Source organism: Eschrichtius robustus, chromosome 20 (assembly GCF_028021215.1).
Source record: "Eschrichtius robustus isolate mEscRob2 chromosome 20, mEscRob2.pri, whole genome shotgun sequence".
In the NCBI taxonomy this organism is placed as follows: Eukaryota; Metazoa; Chordata; class Mammalia; order Artiodactyla; family Eschrichtiidae; genus Eschrichtius; species Eschrichtius robustus.
In genome coordinates this window covers 56,245,371-56,261,088 of record NC_090843.1, presented here as the reverse complement: position 1 = coordinate 56,261,088, position 15,718 = coordinate 56,245,371, and the positions used below count along the sequence as shown (strand labels likewise).

The 15,718-nt window shown below is 55.3% G+C and overlaps 1 protein-coding gene across 1 annotated transcript in view; it reads left to right on the top strand.

The window, feature by feature from the left end:
• Positions 1-9,337: 9,337 nt before the first annotated feature.
• The window catches only part of WSCD1 (WSC domain containing 1), a 30,251-nt gene continuing 23,870 nt past the window's right edge, over positions 9,338-15,718 (top strand). The window contains exon 1 of the mRNA XM_068531078.1: positions 9,338-9,764. Within this exon, the coding sequence (XP_068387179.1) occupies positions 9,338-9,764 (427 nt within the window). The remainder of the gene's footprint in view (positions 9,765-15,718) is intronic.

Genomic DNA, 15,718 nt, shown 5'->3' with positions numbered 1-15,718 from the left:
CTAAGAGGAGACGTTTGCCAGTGGCAGCTCCCTCTCGTTCCGCCACCACGCCAGGCTTCCGGTCAGCGGAGGGTTTTCTCTGTCTTGGTGAACTTGAGGCACGGGCAAAGGCGAAACGCACGTATTTCGTCCAGAAAATTACTCCAGGTAGAGCTCTGCATTTTCCTAAGAGTAGATGGGAACTCACGACTGGAGGCTACTAATTGCGTTTTTCGTTTCTCATGGGAAGCCTCCAGGGGGTCTTCTGCCTCAGGGTGACCAACCTCCCGGGTGTCTGTTTTCCTGAGCATCTGTGCCCACGGATGATGCCTGCTGGGTGCTGGCTTGCCCGTGGGGAGGCGGGGGCGGAGAGGGAGACCTCTGACCCTTCTCTGAGCAGTGGGAGGGCTGGTTGTAAGGGTTTCAGCCCCCCCACCCCCGTCCTGCCCTGGGATCCCGCTGCTGCCCACGCTCGCCTGCTCCCCACCTGCTCCCGAGATGGACAGACTCGGAACTCCTCTCTACTTTTCTAACAGTGGTAGACTCTGTCCTCCCTCTTGCCGCTGGAAGGGCATGCTTCAGTTTATGGAGCACTTGGGTTATCCCATTTTGGGACGCCGTGGTTGGGATCAGGAGTTGGGGGGGGGGGGCTTTTCTTTTTCTCCTCTGAATAGCCTAGGTTATCGGGCACAGAGAGTGAGGGCTAGTGGCGAGTGGAATACAGGAGACAGAAAGCTGGCTGGCTCCGCTCTGCCTGCAGCCGCCCCTGCCTGCTGGTTGCAAGGGCTGGAGAGAGGGCAGCGGGGAGGTTTCCCTCGAGTATTCCCCTCACTACCCACATGCCATACCCTTAGCTCTGGCCTCACCAGTCCCTTGGAGAAGATGCCCCGGTGGGCCATCAGAGCCCAGCAGTTCCGTGGGGAGGAGTAGCCGTGTTCATCTCTGACGCACACTTGCTGAAGGAACTGTGGCAGGCAGCTGGGCTGGTGCGCTGAGCCCGGCAGCCTCATCTTCCCCCAGGAGAAGCCCCCTGGCCCTCACCTGCAGCTGCATCCCCCTGTCTTCAGCAGGACCATTACCACAGCTCCTCTGGAAGAATGCCTTATTTTGGGGGGAGGGGATCCCTTATTCAGTGGGCGCTGGAGCCCTGTGGGGCACTGTGCTGTGGCCTACAGCATGTCTGGCTAGGAGTGAAGAGATGCTAGGATTAGGCAGAAGGCCAGACCCCTGCCCCTTGCCTCCTGTCTGCCTAACCAGGCAGAAGTGGATATTGTGGGCCACCAGTCGGTCGGCTGCTAAAGCTTGAGCCTCTGAGCGCTGGGCAGTGAGTTGCAGAGCCGCTTCCCTGTAGAGTCTGCCTGAACAGGCAACCCAGAGCCTCTAGACCAGGACTGAACCATGTCTGAGCCGCACCTCTCAGGAGAGCGTGTTTCTCTTTGTAGATACGCCCGGCTTGCGATCCTATCCGGCTCAGACCCCAGTCAGCCATAGTGAGACCAGTCCCCTGGACTCTCCCTCCAGAGCTACACTGAGGCCAGGGCAAAGCTCAGTGTTTAGACCTTCGGGGTCTTTATCCATAGGATGTGAGTGACGATCAGACCCACCAGCAGGGGCAGAACTGGGTTGGAGGCAAGCCCTGCTCATCTGAGGAGTGAGTGCTTGAACGTGGCTTTGGACTACCTTCTCCCTGGGCCTCTTTTCACACTGCGGCTTTTAATCTCTCTTCCTCGTGGTTTTAATAAACAGCATGTTGACGTATCACCTGGAAAGTTGTTGGAAGTGTGGCACTTTTGGAGAACGTATTTAGGGAGGAACTCTATCTCCCACTGCGGACGTGAGAGTAGTTGGAAGAATGGGGTGAATTAACTGTGTACATCATAAAACACTGTGTGCCTCTTGGTAGCTGTTAAGGCTTTCCTCCTCCACTTTGATTCTCTTTTTCTTGCTCCTGGAAACTCATGAGGGGGCCAGGAGGGTGCTGAGGACAGGAAGCCTCCTGGCCTCCCCCACCCCCGGCGTAAGTCCCCCATCCCAGTGACCTGAGGCACGGCGGGCACAGAGCCAGAGAAGGCAAGGTTCACTTTGGCTGGGTACTCCACCCACTTGCCCAGATTTATCCAAATCACTCAGTGGGGTTTGGACGAACCTCGAGAGTTTGCCACCCAATGGGAGAAACATAACGAACACATGAACAAAATCAGGTTCTACTAAAGAGGTGGCCCAGAGATAGCCTAAAAGTGTCTGTGATTGGCTCTTGCAAGAGTGGGTTGGGCTCCAGATCAACCAACTAAAAAGGCGAAATGCCTTTTAGTGCATTTGGTGGTATTCTGTCTTTCTTTGCAGCTCCCGGCCCCTAGAGGGGTGCCTGGAGGAATCTCCACCCCTGGAGTTGAACAGATGAAGACCGTGTGATATGGTAGATGATGCCACACACCTGGAATCCGAAAACTTGAGTTCAGTCTAGCAATAGCTATTTGTCTTTGATCAGGTTAATTTGCCCTGTGTCTGCCTCAAATTCTGTATCTCCACGATGGAGATGATAATGATTTGACTTCACGAGTTTATGGGAAGATCAGTCATTCATTTGATGATCTGTTGATCCATTCAGCACACTTGAGAGTGTGTGAAAGTACCTTGCAATCTCTAAGGTGGTACATAAAGATTTATTCTTATTTATATGAACCCCAGCACTGGGTTTGCTGGAGGATTCCCCCCTCACCCCACCTCCTTTGCACTGAATGGAGTTTCAACCTTACTATTATGTTTGATACCTTTTTAGCAATATTTCTTATTTTGGACCTTTAAAGTTCTGAAGTTCAGAAGATCAAAAGATTTGCCTCCTCAAAGGCAGGGACCCCACCCCGTTCCCATTTCCCAGACCTTGTCCCACCCCAGGGCCCAGCAGATCTATATTTAGTGGGCCCTTTGCTCTCTTTCTGAATCTCCAAGACCCAGAGGCGTGGGACCCTGGGATGAGGGCAGCATGGCCCTGAGCCTTGGAGGGTGGCCAGTGGGCACCGATTTCTGGGGTCTGCCCTGTGCCCCACCCAGAGGTGGACAGAGGCACTGCCTGTGTCTGTGAGGGGCTCAGGCTGGGAGGAGAAGTGGGCAGCATAGCCGGGACTCAAGGCAGGACACGTCGCCCAGAGCATCCAGCCTCGCTGTCGAGCACTGGGGAGTGGCTGTGCTCTGGGGATCAGGAAGCCTTCTTGGAGGGGGTGGCATTAGACCTGAGCCTTGGTAGCCACAAAGCCTTTCAGAGCCACAAGATGGGGCCCACGTTGGCATCCCTGGCCGACGGAAGAGTATGTGTAAGGGGGCATGAAGCATCGCACGCTGGCCAGTGGGGCGTCGAGTTCTGGAAGGAGTATTGAAAGGAAGTTGCTGGGAGACTGAACCAGGAAGGGCCACTGAATGCCAGGCCGAGGCACTCGAACTTGGTCATCTGAGTCCTGGGGAGCCATTGCAGGCTATAGCATTGCTAGTTCTTGGTGTTAGAAAGATCTCTTTGTTAGAATGCTGGGAGGGGACAGCGTCTCGGAGAGGGGGCGGGGTCCAGATGACAGGCACTGAGCCTGAGCAGGGCAGAGGCAGGGGTTGAGGGTGGGAAGAGACAGGGGAGGGCTAATTCAGAGCACTGAGCCCAGCTGGAGGCTCCCCGGTGTGGCTTTGCCGAGGTCCTGAGGCTGAGACCCCCGCCTGCCCCGACCCCAGCTGCCGATCATGCAGGCTGGGGCTCCGAACTGCTAGACCATGAACGCCCGTCTCCTTGTCTGGGGAGCAACATGTCGGTCCCTGTTCCTTGAGCCTAGGGCTCTCACCCTGCTAAGAGCGCACACTCTGGATCCCCAGAGGGTTGCAGCCCTCCCTGCAGTGGCCGCAGTGGCTGGAATGCTTCTGGGGCAGCTGGTGTTGTTCTCCCCTCACCTGCCTGTTCTCTCTGGCGGGGGGGTGGGGGGGTGATAGAGTCACATGACTGAACCCCAGTGGCCACTGGTCCGGCCGAGGCCGTCTCTGACCTCTTTCTCCAGCCCCCAGGCCCTAGGGTCTGCCTTCTCTCCTCTCCCGGCTGTCGCCATCCCTCTCCTGTTCAGTCCCTTGGAAACCCCAGCCTGGTGCCATCTGCCCAACCCTCGCCCCTTCAGGCTGAGCCACAGCTGTCACCCGGGGCCCAGATAACAGCAAAGTAACAGCCAAGGGCTCAAGTTGTCTAAGTCCCCACCTGAGACCCCCAGAAGCCCCTCTGTCCCAATATCCTCGTCTCATTCCTGGGAAGAAACTGAGGGGCTCCCTCCCCTGGGCCCTGGTCTCCTCTGGGGTGACACTTGGGCCTCTGGAAGGCCACCAGGCAGGGCAGCTGGTGTCCACCTTTGTCCAGCCTGAGGCTCAGTGCCTCCCTGGTGCCGCCTCCCTCCCGACAAGGCCGGAGCCTCAAGTAAGGGTGGGCCCCCTGCCCCCCATCGTTCCCCTGAAGCACTTTGCATGATTCCCAGACAGGCGGTGTCACATGGGAAGCATGCCTTGGGGAAAAATGGTCCAGACCTGCAGAGGAGGGGAGGGGCCCAGGGGGCTGATGCACTAACCGCATGGCAGCATCTGGGAGGTCTGACAGGGGCGGGGCGAGGGGGGGGTGACACCGTGTGAGGCGCCATGTCTGGGAACTTCATCCTGGCATGTTTTCAAAAAGGTGGTGATGGAGGCACACTAAACCCCTTTCAGGGATCAGCCTTGCCTCATGTGAAGCTGGTGTGGGGAGAGAGGCGGGAAGCTTAGTGGGCATGGGGTGGGCTCCTGGAGCAGCGAGCCAGGTCTGAATTCCGGTCCTGGTTTGTCTGGCCTTGGCCAAGGCGCTTCACCCAGCTGAGCTTTAGAGACCTGGGCCCTCAGATGGGGGTGATCAGGGCACCTGCCTCGGCGGGAGATGGGAGTAAATGACATGGTACAGGTGAAAGACACAACCCAGTCTAGCCGGATTATTCAACGCTGCAAGTGCTTCATAAATGGTGGCATTGAAAAAGCAAGCAATTGCTGACAGCTGTCTTAGCACGGGGGCAGCTTCAAGTAAGACTGGGATAGTGCGCCCACCCCAGGGAGTTGGAGGCTGAGAGGAGGTGTGGGTGGCTGATTCCCCCCACAGCTCAGCTGCTGCAGGCCTCTCCTCCAGCGTCTCCATGTTTGCCTCTTTTGCACTTGTAAGCTGAAGGCTGTAGGTAACAGAAGGTTTACTCCCTGATTCGATCCCACGACAATGCCTATTTACCCCCATTTAACAGATGAGGAGCCTGAGGCTCTGCCCTGTGCAGTGACTTGCTCAAGGTGGATTTGCTCTCATGGAGGGCCTCCTGGCCTTGGGGTACAGTCGGCACAGCTGATGGGCAGCGGCTACATACGCCCCCCAGGTGCTGGCTGCTTCTGCTGCGCAGCTGCCTTGTGGCTTGGCTGTGAGCCCTTGTGCAGATTCTGTACATGGCCCAGCCCCCCACCCCCACCCCCACCCCAGGCCTCTTTCAGGTTCAGTCACTCAACAAACATTTTTACGGGCACTGCCCTGCCGGATGTGTGCTAGGATCTGGGGATGTGGCGAGAAATCGGGTGTCATCTGTGCCCTGGGGGAGAGCGTGGAAGAGGATGGGGGACGACTAACAAATGTAATATCAGTGGGAAGTGGGGTGGAAGTCTGGGCAGGGGGATGGGTTCCTGATGTGGCAGGTGTTCCGGGCTGGGAATCGGCTTCGCGATGTTAGAAGTTCAGAGTGGCAGCCTGCCTTATAGGAGGCCAGGGTCGTTGAGCGCTGGCGTGAAAGTAGCTGCCCCTTGCCCCCACGTCCAGTGCCCACCTCCCCAGACCAGGAGAGGCCCCTCTGGGAAGGGGTGGCTCTAGAGAGGACTTGGTGGGGGGCGCTTGGGGAACCCGGGTGCGATCAGCCCTGACAGTGCCCCATCCCACCGTGTCCTTTGTAGTGTGCTCCCAGAGCCTGTATACAAATGCGTATGGAATTCTGGCTGGGTCTTGGCTTCAAAATTCTGAACTTCTGATCCATTGCCCACCTGTTGGCTCCATCTCATCAGAACCTTTCTTCCCACAGCAGGCATCCTCTCTCCCCTTATATTTTAGTTTTATAGGATTTTTCACTGATAGAATCCCGATCTTGTAACCAGAAGCCTTTTGCAAGCAGATCCGGAAACCTCTCTTCCTAGAATGACCACACAAGAAGGATAACATATAAAGCTCAGGCACCCTTATTAATTTCCATGTATCTGTAAGACCTGAAGTGGTGAAGCTGTGTCCTTTGTGCTTACGTATTACTCCATCTCCCGTGTTTCCGGCGAGGCTCCCACAGCTCTGGATAACGGGAATTTGAGATTTCATTGCCCTGACCCCCACAGGAGGCGGTTTCTGATATCATGATTCGCCTATCAATGTATCTTCTCGTTCATTTTTTTAAAATGTGTTCAGAAACAGAGATGGCTGAGCATCTGTGCTTCTGGGGCTCATGCTGGGGGCCAGGGTTACTAAGATGCATAGGGCATGACCTCTAGTCTTGAGTCAGTCGCAGTCCTGCAAGGATGATTGACAAGTACAGGGACAATTAAAATCATCTCAGCGTGGTGAATGCTGGGATGGGGGTCAGCACGGGCTGTGGGAAGACAGAGAAATCTACACCAGTGTGTGGGTGGTGGTCAGGGAGAGCTTCTCGGAGGAAGTGGCACCTGAGCTGATTCTTGGAAGATACACAAGGATTCACCAGGCAAAGAGGGAGAAAAAGACATCAAATGCATTGTGTACAAAGGCACCAGGGCAGATGCGCCGTGTGGTCGCTCTGCTGGACTCTGTGTGTGTGTGTGTGTGTGTGTGTGTGTGTGTGTGTACACGCACATGTGCACACGTCATGGGGAAGCAGAAGGAAAGGGTCTGGCGAGAGATGAGCTGGTTGGACTGGATCAGGAAGGGGGCCTTGTATGTCATGCTAAGGAGCTTGGAGTTTATCCCAAAGCCATGGGGAGCTATTGAAAAGGGTTTTAAGCAGGGGAGAGCCATGATCAGATTTGTGTGTTAGTAGGATCACCCTGGCAGCCTTGCAGAGGATGGATTGGAGGGGCCAAAGCTAGAGGCAGGGAGATCAGTCAGGATTTCTTGGGATTTTCTCTGCGGTTCTACAAATCTGACGAGGCTGGCTGGGGTGGGCCTGGCACACATCAGCTTAGAGAGGAAATAAAAGCTCTGGAGACCCGTCTGGAAGGGCTCCCAGACTCAGGGTTTAATTCCACCTTCATTTGCTGATTCCCTAGCCAGCCACCCCTGCCCCAGCCTAAAGGACCCACCGGACCCCCATATTCCCAGATCCTGCCCTCCCCAGAAGCCTCAGAACCTGGCAGCTCTCAGCTTTGAATCAGAAAGGGTCATGCTGGTCTGGGCCCCTCCCAGGACCCTGGAATGCCAGGCCACAAGAGCCCAAACGTTGTCTTTCCTCTCACACCCAGCCGCCGTCCGTAGGGCACAGAGCAGCCATTGAGGGGCCGTGGGGCCCTGGCGGGGGTACCGGGCCTTGTTACAGGCAGCGGCTTAGTCACGCTCCTAGGAGTCTTTCTCCCCGGGACAAGCCTGTCCTTGTGTTAAGGGCCGTCCTCACCCAGCAGCCCGGCTCACAGCAGCTGCGGGACCCTCTGCGAACCCCTGACAGTGGACTTCAGAGGCGCCGCCAAAGGAAACCAAAGCCCAGCGTGAGAGCTGAGTCCTGGGGCGCAGAGGGGCACCCAGGAAGGCTGCTCTGAGAGCCCTCCCCCCTTCACCTCACCAGGTGCCCAGCCCCGTTTGGCAGGTGCATGGCCTGGGGCACTCTCCTGCCCTGGCCTCCTGCCTTCAGGAAGCCTGGAAAGACTATGCAAGCCCACTCTCTCCCCGTGTGCCCTCTCCTGTGTTAAAACCGACCCACGGGGGCTTCCCTGGTGGCGCAGTCGTTGAGAATCTGCCTGCCAGTGCAGGGGACACGGGTTCGAGCCCTGGTCTGGGAAGACCCCACATGCCGCGGAGCAACTAGGCCCGTGAGCCACAATTGCTGAGCCTGCGCGTCTGGAGCCTGTGCTCCGCAACAAGAGAGGCCGCGACAGTGAGAGGCCCGCGCGCCGCGATGAAGAGTGGCCCCCGCTTGCAACAACTGGAGAAAGCCCTCGCACAGGAACGAAGACCCAACACAGCCATAAATAAATAAATAAATAAATAAATAAATAAATAAATAAAAAACCGACCCACGTCTGTAGAAGCATTTCCAAAAGACAGTTTGCAGCCCCTAGGCACCCGGGGAGTCAGCAGATTGCACGCACGTATTGAGCACCTGCTGTATACTCATACCTTGGTCTGGGTGCACATGTAGGTGGTGGAGTCTCATTATAGGCTGGGCCACGTGTCAGTTCAGAGTCCAGGCTCTGAATGCAGACTGTTCCAAACCTTGGCTCCTCTGCTCACCAGCTGTGTGACTTTGGGAAAGTTACGTTGCCTCCTTTTGCCCCAGTTTCCTCATCTGTAAAATGGGGATAGTACTGTACAGTATCTACCTCGCTGGGTTGGTGTGAGGGTTAAATGAAATGATGCATAAAGCGTTTAGCTCAGTGTGTGGCGTGAGGTAAGGATTCAGTACAAAGACCCTGCTGTGGGTTTTTCTGGGGTTTTTTTGGTTTTTCTTGATGGGAGTGGAAGGTGTTTCTTTCTTTCTTTTTTTCTCCCCCCAGACTCCCCTCCCATCCAGGCTGCCACATAACACTGAGCAGAGTTTCCCGTGCTATGCGGTAGACCCTTGTTGGTTATCCTTTTTAAACCTACCTCTGCTGCTGCTGTCATTATTGGATCTTCCTACCGCTCCGGGAAAGAGTGTTAGTCCCCTTTTACAGATGAGGAAGCTGAGGCCCAGTGAGGTGAAGTAACCCACCTGATGTCACACAGTCGTGCAGTGGCAGACCCGTGTGCTCTTGCAACACGGCTGTTCCCTTTGGCAAACAGAGCCCAGGAGTGCAGGGCGCCTGACCCTGGGGCAGTGGGAGAAGTGGACCCTCCTATTGCATCTAAGTGCCCTTTCTCTTCTTTTCCAGATTTATAAGCTGGAGACGAGGGTCGCTAGAGCCCAGGGATGGCAAAGTTTGTGACACTTGGGCAGAAGCTGCAGCTGCAGGGTCCGGGCCGGAGTTAAGTGATGGTGCCATCTGAGCACCTGCTGAAAACCAGGCGGGAGGAAGAGTAACCCCGGGAGAGCACAGGCTGGTGCCGGGATGCAGGGATGACACCTCCGCAGGCCCCGGCCTCCCTCCCGCCTGGGTGCTAGGAGCCGTCCCTGGGCTCCAGCCGGGAGCCCTGCCGCCCAGGGGCATGGCCAAACCTTTCTTCCGACTGCAGAAGTTTCTCCGCCGGACGCAGTTCCTGCTCTTCTTCCTCACAGCCGCCTACCTGATGACCGGCAGCCTGCTGCTGCTGCAGCGGGCCCGCGTGGGCCTCCCGCCGGGCCCCCGCGCCCCCGGTCCCCTGCAGGCCCTGCCCGTGGCCGCCGTGGCGCTGGGCGTGGGCCTGCTGGACAGCAGAGCCCTGCACGACCCCCGGGTCAGCCCAGAGCTGCTGCTCGGCGTGGACGTGCTGCGGGGCCCCCTGGCCCGGCCCCGGCCCGGCCCCCGCTGGCTCCGCAGCCGCAACTCAGAGCTGCGCCAGCTGCGGCGCCGCTGGTTCCACCACTTCATGGGGGACCCCCAGGGGCCGCCCGCCCTGGGCCCCGAGGCCCCCAGGCCAGCCACCAGCAGCCAAGGTAGGTGCTCAGCCCTGGGTCCCCTTGCCTATATGGGAGCTACTCCCAGGAGCCCCATTCGGGGGCACAGGACTGGCGTCCCCTCTCCCTGGCCCTGGCGGCAGCCCAAGAAGTAGGCACTGAGAGCCCATGGCCTTCCCACACCGCCCCTTCCCCCGGCTCCGAGGCAGACAGGAGGGGCCTGGGAGGGGAAGCCCTTTGGAGTTTTGCTCGCTCCCCAGCTGGGCTCGCATGTGGCTGGAGGTTGAGATGTGCGAGCATCTTAGAGCTGAGACAGACCTCGGCTTGAATCCTGGCTCAGCCCCAGGTTTATTGGGTGACCACGTCTCGTAATTTCTCTGGGTTCCTTGGAAATGGAGGTTGAGATACCTGCCCCAGGGTTATGGTGAGGATTAAATGTGATAATATAGAGCAGCGGTTTGCGAAGCAGAGTCCCAGACCGGCAGCCTCAGGATCACCTGGGAGCTTGTTGCAAGTGCAGCTTCTCAGGTTCTCTCAGACGTACCAAGTCCCAGACTCTGGGGCGGGGCCGGCAGCCTGGAGCAGCACGGTCTCCAGGTGGTTCTCATGCACGCAAAAGCTGAGGACCGCTGGGCTAGGGGTCCTGATGTATTCACCGGCACTCAGGAACTGGCAGCTATTATTACTTAAATTCCCCAAGGTCATTCTCTTAGTTTGGGTTCCCCGGAAGCAAACCCTGAAACCAGGATTCAAATGGACTTGGTTAATTTAGGATGTGATCCCAGGAACACTGGTAGGGAGTGGGAAGTGAGACAGGGAAGAGAAGGTGGTCAGTAAACGGTACGTTATGGAGCAGGTGGGGGCTTGGAGCGAGGGTAGAACATGGATCTTAGGGTGCAGCCTGGAGGCAGCAAGGCCGCGGAGACACGGGCAGGGCACTGATCAGACCGCCAGAGTCATGCAGCTGGGACTCCATCATGGGGTCAGCCTGGTTCCAGGTCGGGACTCTTTACACCAAGTTATCCAGACTATGCAGGGCCCAGTTAACTGAGCCTGTGTGAAGTGGGCACCCAGGGAGTGTCATAGCTATCGTTGGGCGGTGACTGACCTCAGTCAGTGTCTCAGCATCCCTGTCACCACCCCATTTGGTCCTGTACCGCAAATCACAGGAGAACTGCTATCCTGAGTATAAGAAGTGTAGTTGGAGCTTAGAGTCCTCAGTGGCAGGATATAGAAGAAGATGAGGCAAGAGCCTTAGGAGGATGAGTCTGGCGGCCCAGTACAATGAAGACTGGGGGACTCTGCCTTCTACAAGAAAGAAACTTCCTTGGAATGAAGTTTCATCTGAAATCCTCTAGGTCATAGCCCTCGTGTGGGATTCCTCAGCAAGGCTTCCACGTAAGAATGAGGGAGAATTGAGGGACGGGTTCTGTAGCTCATTTCATATAGATAAAATTTCTGTAAACTCTCCCCCAACACATCTAGAAGCTGGGTGTCTATGCAGGCTACACCAGTGTAACTCATTTAGACTAAACTGGAAGTGACTAAACAAAGTTGCCATGGATTTCTTGGAAAGAAGGCATGGAAAGGGCACAAGTTTTGAAAACAGACCTGGGTTTCTCTCTTGGTGTTGCCAGTTATTGGCTCTATGACCTTGGGCAAATTAGCCATGATTCCTCTTTTTATTTCTCTCAATCCACACTTACTGAGGACCCACGTATGAGTCTCCATGTGTGCTATCACTGTGCACTTGAGGAGCTCAGTCTGGTGGTGGAATCAGATATGCACCCGAATGATTACCCCACAGTGTGACCAAGGCATCATAGAGGCACGTGCAAAGGGCTTGGGGCTCATTAGACAGAAGTGACAAGTTCTTTGTAACCTGGCTTCAGGGTGACTGGGCAGCAGAGGGGAGGACTCAGGGTGACCTGGTTATAGCCCTGTGTATAGAAGACGTATATCCAGGAGAACCAGTGGGTACCCCTTAAGTCATCATTTAGAGAGGCGATGGAAGAGGCTGCAGTGAACGCTGAGGAGATCATGGTGTGATGTAAACAGGACCGATCGTCACCCGTTATACACCACCAGTTTCTGCCCTGAGCCCCTGAGTGCCCTCCACACTCTGATGCTCTAGCTGACCCTCCCTGGTGACCCCCAAACCTAGCAAGTGAAGGGTTAATGCCTGGTACAGCGGAAGCAGTCAGGTTCTGGTGTTGAATGGTGATAATTCTGACAGGTTTGTGGCCCGCCCCAATAGGTTATTCAGTATCTTGAATATCCCCCAGGATTGGAGGAAGAATCCGCCCTCTGGGAGAGGCCGTGGTATCCTGGCTGGAGATCTTCAGAGAAAGTGGGGAGAGGCGGGCACTGGCCTGAGGACCCTCTGGGGGCCCCCTTCCCTTCTTGGGGCTCTGTGGGCCCCGCACAGCCAGGCGGGCCTCCCTGGGGGACGGGACAGCTGCTGGGGTTGCAGACAAAGAGAGCGTCTCTTTGCGGCCCGGGCAGCCCGCCATCCCCCTGTAAGGGGATCCGGCAGGCAAGCCTTGGAAGCCGCAGGAGGCCCCATCAATCACTCAGCATTTCATTATACCTTGGACAACATCCATAATGGAATAAAATGTCAGTAAGTTTACTAGGGGAAAAATAGTAACTTCTCCATAGCCAGTTTGTTTTTTATTGATAGTAATTTGCAAAGACATTGCAATATCTCCAAAGCCATCGTTAATAGCCTCACGGCATGTCCATTTTGATGTGCAAATGAGCAGATGCAGAGTCACAGACAATAATATATCGCCTCCGTTTCAGCCGAAAGTAATAAATCCGTCTCAGAATGTGTCCCAGTGCATCCCTGGGAAGTCCTTTCTTTTTGCACATTCTCTCTTTCTAACACTGTCAGGGAGTTAGAAAAGCCATTCATTATTTTTCCAGGAGAAAGGGCTCCCCTCCTCCTCACAAGCAGAGGGGGAGGCGCCTGCGTCTCAGGCCTTTGCTACAGACTGAGAGGGGACCAGCGGGGCGTGAGCGTCCCCTCCAGACCGGTCAGTTCCACCCGATGGCCAGCTGGTAGCTGGTTAGCCTCTTCTTGTTTTTGGAGAACCCAAGCCTGACTGCTCAAAACCATTTTTTTCTCTCTTATTAACGTGTTCCGCTAATATTTACGGAGCCGGGACTTCCCTGGTGGCACAGTGGTTGAGAATCTGCCTGCCAATGCAGGGGACACGGGTTCGAGCCCCGGTCCGGGAAGATCCCACGTGCCGCCGAGCAACTAAGCCCGTGAGCCACAACTACTGAGCCTTCACTCTAGAGCCTGGGAGCCACAACTACTGAGCCCACATGCCTAGAGCCTGTGCTCTGCAGCAAGAGAAGCCACCGCAATAAGAAGCCCGTGCACCGCAATGGAGAGTAGCCCCCGCTCACCTCAACTAGAGAAAGCCTGCGCGCAGCAACAGAGACCCAACACAGCCAAAAATAAATAAATTAAAAAGAAAAAATTTACGGAGCCATCGTCACACTCGGCCCCCAGGTTAAAGTGTAGGATCAGAATAATAATAGCTGTTACTTATCCGAGCATCTGTGACGTGCCTAGATGTACATCTGTTATTTCATTTAATTTAATCTTTGAACAGCCTTATGATGTCAGCGGTGCTATCACCATTTTCATGACGAAGGGTTTTGCATTTCAGGGAAGTAAAGTCATGTAAAAATGTTTACTGTTAATAATGACATATAAACAATAAAAACAGTCACCACTGAGCCCGTACTACATGCCACGCCTACATTTAGATACTTTCTATGTTATCTCGTGGAATTCTCACAACCACCCCATGAATTCCATGAGACCATGTCCCCGTTTTACAGATGGGGAAATGGAGGCTCAGGAAGGGGAAGCTGCACATGCCAGGTCACGCAGTCAGATAGTAGTGGAGCCTGGATTTGAATCTAAGGCAGCCCGTTCCCGAAGGCTGTTTCCCCACTCTCCCAGCAAAATGTGTGTGCGCCAGTCTCAGCCTTCAGGGGTCTTGAGCCCAGGCACCTTTAGAACCTTCTGGTTAATTTTCCATCACCGGTGATAAATGTTTAGCAACCCCTGGGCTTGTTTTGGATGTTTACTTGAAAGCTGTAATAGAATTTCTTCTTTGCTGAGCAACACACATCAGAAATTTCTCAAATACTAGTTTTTTTTTTTCACTAAGTAGGCAGGCTAAGGAGAGCGATTGATTCTCACTGACCTGGGTGAAGGCTTTCTGGTCTTGGTAGTATTGAGATTTATATAAAGAGAGAGAAGCTCGTGGGGACTGGGTGTCTGGGGTCCCGAGTAGAGGAGTGGAGCCTGTGCCCACGGACAGACACTTGGTGTGGCCACGTGTGTGCCGACGGGCATCTGCGATGAAGGCAGCCTCAAGAGGTTCAGAGCCTGGAAGGGGGAGAGACCCTTTGGCAGACATTAAGGAGGTGACTGTTGCTCTCTCCTCAGCCCCAGGTCCTCTAACCTGAGGTCTCTGGGTCTTCAACCATTCCTGGCATGGCGGAGAGTCCCGTCTTCCGCCATCTTGGTCATCTTCCTCTTGCCTTGCCTTTCTTAACCTTGGGGACCTGAGAATCGCACATTGGTGCAGCCAATGGGACCGGCCCCTCCTTGCATTGGGGCTCTCTGCTCCCCCTCTCGCGCCCTCACAGGATGTCAGTGTGGGTTTTAGGAGCTCTAACCCACCGTTGGCATCGTGCCTGACCCTGCCTGGTGAGTCACCAGCTAAGGGGAAGGTGTGGTCCCTGCCCTCAATGAGCCTTAAGTCATGGTACAGAGACAGGATACACAGGTGTACACGATTTTTAACAACAACAGTTAATGATAAGGATATGAGTTTTTCAGACGCTCAATGTGACAATTCAGAGAAAGGAGAGGCCATAGTGGGCTGGAGTGGTCAGGGCTGTAGGTTGTCAAGGACGGGTAGGAAGTCAAGTGTGGACATGCGGGAGGGAGCAGGGACATGTCCACATGTGGCAAGAGAAATGAGCTTGGGTGGGGTGGTGGGTTGCATTTATCCACTCGAAAGTTGAGGAAACTGAGGCACAGAATGTTGAAGTGATTTAGTCAAGGTCAGAGATGGATTTAAGTGTGGTATTCACACCCAGGAAAATCACTCCCCCCCTGATTTGGTCCCCAGGAATGAAGGCTGGCAGACCCACTCCTCCAAACCACTCAGCAGGCGGCCCTGAGCTTCTGCTTTGGGCCAGGTTCTTGGCAGCAGTAAAAGCCAGTCTTGCCGGATCAGGGAGCTCCTGGACTGGTGCATGAGATCGTTACTCCTCCCCGCAAAGCCGTCTGGGAGCTGGCAGGCTGCTGGGAGGCCTTGGGCGTGCTGCTTCCCAGAGACAGCCTAATTTCCGGAGGCTGCAGTGTACTGCTCAGGCGCCACTTGAGACATCCTGGAACTGAGTGTAGACGTTCCCCTGGAGACGAGCAGCATCTTTATCACGGGTGCCTGATCCAGATCTCGGCACAGCTATTGTGGGTGTGCATTCACAGCTCGGACTATGTGATGGCGTGTTTGCAAACTCCCAACGCACAGTTCCTTCGACGCGCTGCGATGCACATGACATTTACACACCTGACACACTTGCTTAGTGCTCGAGTTCTCCAGGCTTCGCTGTGCATTTCTGGGAGGCAGCTCCCTCTCTTGGGGTGACAGGTCAGGGCTGTTTCCCATTGACATGTGCACGGTTGGGTCAACACTGTCACTGCTTTGTGGAGTCTTGTCCCCTAGTGTCCCTTTGCGGGGATGTGCCAGAGATGCCCGGACTGGGGAGGGCCCAGCTGTCCCTTGGTCCTAATGATTCTCACACAGGACAGCTCTCTTACATGTTAACAGCTGCTGCTTACACACCTGCAGTGATGGGGCCTTACTCCCTCCTGGGGTGGCAGATTTTCTTCTTGAAGTAACTCTCCCTGTTTGCAAGATCTTTATGTTAGCTAAGATCGGACTTTCCATAAC